The sequence below is a fragment of the Phaseolus vulgaris genome, chromosome 9, assembly GCF_051622355.1.
Source record: "Phaseolus vulgaris cultivar YP4 chromosome 9, ASM5162235v1, whole genome shotgun sequence".
NCBI classification, from domain to species: domain Eukaryota; kingdom Viridiplantae; phylum Streptophyta; class Magnoliopsida; order Fabales; family Fabaceae; genus Phaseolus; species Phaseolus vulgaris.
Genome location: NC_143506.1, coordinates 17,401,245 through 17,408,559, shown reverse-complemented (window position 1 = coordinate 17,408,559; position 7,315 = coordinate 17,401,245). Strand labels below are relative to the sequence as shown.

The 7,315-nt window shown below is 25.8% G+C and overlaps 1 protein-coding gene across 1 annotated transcript; it reads left to right on the top strand.

Annotated features, from left to right (window-relative positions):
* Positions 1 to 4,280: 4,280 nt before the first annotated feature.
* On the top strand, positions 4,281 to 5,532 carry LOC137822910 (gibberellin 3-beta-dioxygenase 1). Its single transcript, XM_068627935.2, has 2 exons — positions 4,281 to 4,771; positions 4,889 to 5,532. Exons 1-2 carry the CDS (start codon positions 4,296 to 4,298, stop codon positions 5,442 to 5,444), a joined length of 1,032 nt encoding a protein of 343 aa, XP_068484036.1. The 5' UTR covers positions 4,281 to 4,295; the 3' UTR covers positions 5,445 to 5,532.
* Positions 5,533 to 7,315: the final 1,783 nt, after the last annotated feature.

Sequence of the window (7,315 nt, the reverse complement as noted above, 5' to 3'; positions counted from 1 at the left end):
ACCTCCAAAGTTCCTTCAGCTTGTTTTTTCTTTTCAGATTGATGTCTTGATCCCCTGATATGTATGTATGTTTTCGATTAAAAACAAGTGATTTATTTTTAATTGGTCAGGTGTTTGATTTGTTGTGTTGTGAGGGGGTGTTGTATTTGTTTGTAGAGTTGAGTGGTAGGCATTCAAGATGTATAATGGTTAGATTATTCCTAAAGTGATCCATATTTACCTTTTTTTTTGCTGATAAAAATAAAATAAAATTCAAGCATGTTGAGTGTTTGTTTTCATATATCTTCTATCTATATATATGGCTCTAAGATTATCTTTGTTAATATTATTCTACTTTTTAGTGTCCGTAATACCAAATTTATTCGCAATGTTTAGGTTTCCTCTAAAAGGTATTAAAGTATTTCACTATATTGTTAAGAATTATTTTTTATGCTTTTAATGTAATTTTTTTGGCATATAAACTAATCTAAGTATGAAAACTTCACTTGTGAGGTTTTGTTTCTCATTAGTGCCATCCACATAATCATCCATGCCATTTTTTTTTGTTACAATTCAATCCTAACATATATAGTTTAGTTTGACTATGAGTAATCTTTATTAATTTCATCCATTTATTGCATAGATACTTAGCTATCCTATATTTAAAAAATAAATGTTAAATTATTTTTTTATATTAAAACATAATACACATAATTTGCATAGTACATGTACACCTCAATATTTGAGGTTATCCTTAGTTGCCACACTCACCAATCTCCATACAAAATGTTTTACATTTAGAATGACATTTATCTTCCATATCAAGTGGAAAAAAATCATTATCTTCTCCACAAATATTGTTCTGCACAATTTTGTATGTATATTTAACTGTATATATTTTTTATTCATCACCTTTCCAATGCCACGTGTCTTAGCCCTATTTTCTTGAAAAAATCTTTTATATTACATAAATGTGGAAATATAAGGTAGTTTTCACTCAAACAATCCCCTCCTCCAAGTCATTTTTCATTCCTATATACTGATATTCCATGTACCCATTTATTATATTGTGGCTTGTTTATAAATTGGAATTGTTATACAATTTAGAAATTTTTTTTCTGTAAGTTAATTTGGCCTCATTCCAACTATCATCCAAAAATAAAATTTTTGTTCTTCTATGTGATGTTATTGTCAAACCATCTTTGACAAGACCCTGATCTTTTTATATTTGGACTGATTCACTTAATTTAGTTCTCTCTAATCTCCATATTAAGTCTCTTATTTTCTTAATTATTGTTTGTTTTGTCTTGTTTATTTCTTAAAAACATTTTTTTTTCAACTTTCAAATCCTTTATAAGCCTTTTCATTTTCTCCTTTATAACATACACTAAAAAAAAATCATTAAAAACTAATTTTATAAACAAAAAAGTAATTAGTTTCTATTAACAACATTAAATACTATTTTAGAGAGGATTAAAAAAATTATTAATATCTAAATTAGTTTATATTATTGATAAATAGTTTCTAAATTGATATCTAATTAGATACCAAGGTTTTATATACCAATTTTAGAATCTAAATAGTTGGTATCTAAAACTTAGGTAGTTATATAAATACCAATTTAAAAACTATTTATCACTATTTATCAAAAGTGTAAACTAATTTAGATACCAATAATTTTTGTAGTTTCTAAAACTATTTATGCATTTTTTTAGTCAGTCAAACAATTTTAAACTGTCCAAGAATATGTTAAATTCATATACTTCCTTCAAGCTCACTCCCTATTGTCTCTTCCCTTTTTCTTTCTTATGGTTTTCTTTTAGTATTAAAATCCTTCATCATACATCAAATTGTGTTTTTGTCGTATGCTTTGATCCTTATTAGTTCCTCCTAGTAATTTACAAAAAATAATTAGTTGTTATAATGACTAAATTATAGATATTTTTTAAAAACTTATAAAAGTTTTGATTTCTAAATTAGTTTATATTATTGTTAAATGATTTTTAAATTGGTATCTAATTAGCTACCAAGGTTTTTGCTACCAAATTTAGAATCTAAATAATTGGTAGATAAAACCTTGTTAGCTAATTAAATACAAATTTAGAAACTATTTAACAATAATAAAAGCTAATTTATAAAAAAAAATTCTAAAATAATTTATAATTTAGTGATTATAATAACTAACTATTTTTAATTTTCTAAAATTAATTTCTATTTGATGGTTAATATGTGTTTACTATTTATATCAGTAACTTTTTATACCTTCATTTTCCTTTTGCCACACACATATCCTCTTCTACTCAAGTTCCTTAAAGTAAAATAGTTTTTTTGCCAGATATTCAAAATTCCATTTACTTTCTTTGTTGTAGGATTATGTATCTAATCTATCCCCAAATATTATAGCAAAGTTCATTAGAGATTGACTTTGATTTGTATTCTTGAATACATACCATATTTTTATGCCCTTCATTTTATGTATCTTAATATGTTTATATATATATATATATATATATATATAACCATAACAATAATTAAATAATTATAATTTCATGATAGAATACTTATAAAAAATCACTTATTAAATAAGAATTATAAGTATATAAAACAAACAAAAAAAACATTTTAATATATAACTTTTTGTTAATAAATAACCTTTTTTAAGCTAACATGTCTCAAATATTTATATGCTTCTCAATGTCTGAATTGATTTTTCTTTTCATTCTCAATCTTCATGTAAGACATTATTCACTTCCATTCAACCATTTTGGCTTTCCTTCTTTCGCACCTTCATGAAATCTTCATGTAAGACATGTATTTTGGCTAAGCATAAAAATACACACAAAAATAAATGTATATTATTGGTAAATGGAAGCATTCATTTTCATTTAATTAACTTTTGAACTTTTAACCTATCTAATGTATTTGAATCATCATTTTTTTTATTCATTCCAGGCACCAATAGCATATCACACACTTCTCCAAATGCTGTCAGCCTTCAATTAATAATTTATGTATATAAATGAATACAGAAGATGGGCCAGTTATATAACATGCAATTTCTCCCCATTAATAACATCTCTGGCACCTCTTCCAACATAACAAAAATCAATACAAAACTTTTTCCCCTTTATTATTTACTAAGACACTCTTACATACAGCAAAACAATGTCCTTAACCTTAATAATAATAATTAAATAAAAACTTAAAACTATACATTTAACTAATGTATTTTTTATTTTTTATCTTTTGTATATATATTGAAATTTTAAGTACATTCATTTCAAACCCCCTCTTATTTTTTTTCCTTTCATATAATCATATCTTTAGTTTTTTAATTAAGAATATGAGAAACAGTAGTCAATTAATATTTATTATAATTTAATTAAGTGACATAATAATTTTTTTAAAATATGTTAAATTTTTGTTAACTCCCATGTTATTTTAATCACATACTAATGAATTTGTTCAAAAAATTAAAAGAGTGATAACAACATTTATTACTATTGTTGACTTTTACCAGTTTCATTGAAAACTTGGCATAACCGGTGAAATTAAAAGATTAAAAAATAAAAATTATTAATTACAGAATAAAAAAATTGCAAATACAATTTAGAAAATTAAAAATATATTAAAGCATTTAATAAATTTTTAAAAGTTCATCTCATTTAAATTTAAATCACAATCTCTCAAATGCTAAGTATATTTACTCTTTGTAACGAGGATATTACATAAATTAAAAAAAATTAATATTTCATAATATAGAAATAAGTATAACGTTAGTTAGACTTAAAAATCTAATTTTTAAGATAGTATGAGAGTTATTTAGAGTATATCCTAAAGAGAGTTTATTAAACTTATGATAAGAACATTTCACAGCATATAATTGGATATAAATTTCATCTTGTGGGTTAGTTTTATAAAGTTAATTTATGTTTAAGTTCACTTCTTACTGTTTGTCATTCCATGAATTCCCTAACAAACATGATAATTATATACCAATTTATAAACTAGTTTATAAATTTTATTAATGTGTTTAAAATAAGAACATTTAATAATATATCAGTGCATACAAACCTCATCACCTAAATCACTTTGATAAGATTGAATTATGTTTGAAGGTCGTATTAATTTTTTTTGAAAATAATAAGATGAAATAAATATAAATTTTGCTGAATTAAATAGAATGGATAGAAAATAAAATAAAATTTAAAATTGACATCAAAATCGAAATGTTTTGTAAGAAAACCCTACTCTTGTGAGCTATAAATACTCCCTAATCTCTAGTCTCTAGCTTTGAGTTTGATCTTAATATTAGAATGGAAACTCTAAATGATGCCTACAAAGCACACCCTCTGGACCTTGGGGATATCATCCCCATAGACTTTTCTTCATCTCCTGCCATACCTGATTCCCACAGCTGGTCTGAACCCAATGATAATCATATCTCATCAGATGATTCTGCATCCTCCGTCCCCGTCATAGACCTCTTGGATCCCAAAGCCAAAGACCTCATAAGCCTTGCATGTCAGAACTCGGGTGCTTTTCAGTTGACGAATCACGGCATACCCTTAGGTGTTATTCAAGCTGCTGAAGAAGAAGTCCAACACCTCTTCTCTCTCCCTACTGAACAAAAGATGAAGGCTCTTAGAACTCCCGATGGTGCTACTGGTTATGGCAGAGCTCGAATTTCCCCCTTCTTCCCCAAGGGCATGTGGCACGAAGGATTCACCATCATTGGATCTGTCTCTCAGGATGTCAAAAAGATTTGGCCCGATGACCATGCTAGGTTTTGGTAAGTACAACCACACTCCATGCAACGTGGACCTTAACATATGTTGTGTTTTCTTAACATGATTTTAGGTTTGCATGTTACAAACAGTGATATAACATGACGTGATTTACTGTGTAGTGATAGAATGGAGGATTATGAGAAGAAAATGAAGATTCTGGCGGAGCGAGTAACAGAGATTCTGTTTGATTTGTTGAACGTTCCTGAGGAAAAAAGGAAGTGGGTTGATGCAGAAGACAAAGGAACAGCTATTCAGTTGAATTTCTACCCAAGTTGTCCGGAACCAAACCGAACCATGGGTTTGGCTCCTCACACTGACACTTCTATCCTAACAATTGTTCAAAGCCCATCCACTGGGCTCCAACTCTACAAGGAAGAAAAAGGGTGGATCTCTGTGCAGCCTCACCCTGAAGCTCTCATCGTTCACTTGGGAGATCTGGCACACATCATATCCAATGGAAGATTCGGCAGCCCCCTTCACCGCGTAACGCTTAGTGAAACTTGCAAACGTTACTCCATTGCTTATTTCTATTCTCCACCCATCGATCATGTTCTGTCTCCCTTTGTCACTGAGGATGATAAATCTGCTGCTCAGTTTCGTCCTGTCACTGTGAAGGAGTACATTAAGATCAAGGCTCAGCATTTTGGAAACTCGTTGTCTTTTGTTAAGATTTGATTTGCATGTCAACTTTTTTACCATCAAGTTTGTAATAACTGAATGAATTTTCAGTCCATAATAAACATGCTGAGATGTTGTTCACTCATTAGCTTAAGTTAACCATTTTTTTTTATCACAAATTCACTTTTTTTGCTTCTTTTTATCACTTTTAAAAAATTATAAATTTCGACAAGTCGTACTAATTTAACATGACTTTACACTACTTTTATCACGTCAATCTGAAAGTGTGTCAACTTGGCACGACTTCTCTTACATCAACTTGAAATCGTGCCAACTTGACACAATTTTGTCCGCATCATATTTTTTTTTATAAATAAATATATATTATAATTATAATTATAAATTATGTAATATTTAAAATTAATTTGATAAATAATTTTTTATGAAGAAATAAATACATAGATAAATAAAATTATGTATCAAATTAATTTAAAACATTACATGACTTATTATCCAATATATAAATAAGAAAATTTTATAAAAAAATATATAATATAAACAAAATCGTGTCAATTTGACACGACTTCTACTTATTAAAATTGGTACGATTTATCTAAATTTATAAGATTTGGTAAATAAATAAAAAAAAAGTCCTTTGTAATAAAAAAAACCTAAGTTAACACCTATTTCCATTCTTGCATTGCAAACGATATCTCAACTCATCTTTCATGCATGCTACTCATAAGACAAACAACACACACATATGAATAGAATATTTTATACTCAACCTTTTTCAACTTCAACCTAATGTAATGTATATGATTCCATCATAGATTACAACTACTATAGAAATAGAAGAAAAAAAATAATTATCTAGTGAAATGTAAACTCATAGATAAAGAAATTTTAAAGTGTTATAAACGGTTTAGTTTGACTATAATGTGGTCAAAGTAACATTTTCAATATTTATAGGAATCATCATGTTATTTATTTAAAGTAACATTTTTCAAAAAAGTAACATTTTTCAATGTGTATATGAATGGTCGTTTTATTTATTTGTTTAAGGCAAATGCAGGAATCACATATCACACGCTTCTCGATGTTGTGACAGACTTAAGTATAAATAAATACAGAGATGGACCAATAGCATAACATGCAAGAAGTGTGAGGAATTAGAAGAAAGGTTCTATAAGTTGTTTTTGGGACTAATAGTAAATAACACCCATGCACAACTTTTTATAATAATAAAATAATATTTTAAATTACAAAATAAAGTAAATATAATTAGAATATTAAGTGGATTTTTTTTTTACTCTTGATAGTCTCACAAATCAAGGAATGTGCCTAAAACTCACAAATCAAGGAATAAAAAAAATAATAAAACATAAAAATTGAGGCAAAAACATTTCAGTATTCTTCCTTCGTTTATTTCTTAGATTTACAAAGAATATGATTAAAATAATATAAATAATAACAATAATTGTTAAAATATTAATAAATATATAAAATGATAATTAAAATAAAATATTAATAATAAATTTATGAAATAATAACTATAATTATAAAATTATAAAATTAATTAATAATAATAAAAATAAATAATAGTAAAATTAAAATTAATTTATAATATATATTGTGTAATTATTAAAAATTTACCTAATATCATTAAAAATTCAAAATTACTCTTAATTTTTTTTATCAAATATTTAATAATATTATTAATAAAAATACATAATAATAATTATTGTTAATAATAAAAAAATAAATATAATTATTTATATAATAATAATATTATTATTAATTATAAAATAAATATATAAATTAATTATTTATTATTCATATATTTTAAAAAATAAAAATAAATTTATAAACCTACATTTTACACATTTTCAAAAAATTTAGAATTTTTACATAATCATTACATTATT

Excerpts from the sequence above, each read along its gene's own strand:
- LOC137822910 (XM_068627935.2), top strand. The coding sequence starts at position 4,296 with ATGGAAACTCTAAATGATGCCTACAAAGCACACCCTCTGGACCTTGGG. Across the intron at positions 4,772-4,888 it reads GATGACCATGCTAGGTTTTG|TGATAGAATGGAGGATTATG; the intron begins GTAAGTACAACC and ends TTTACTGTGTAG.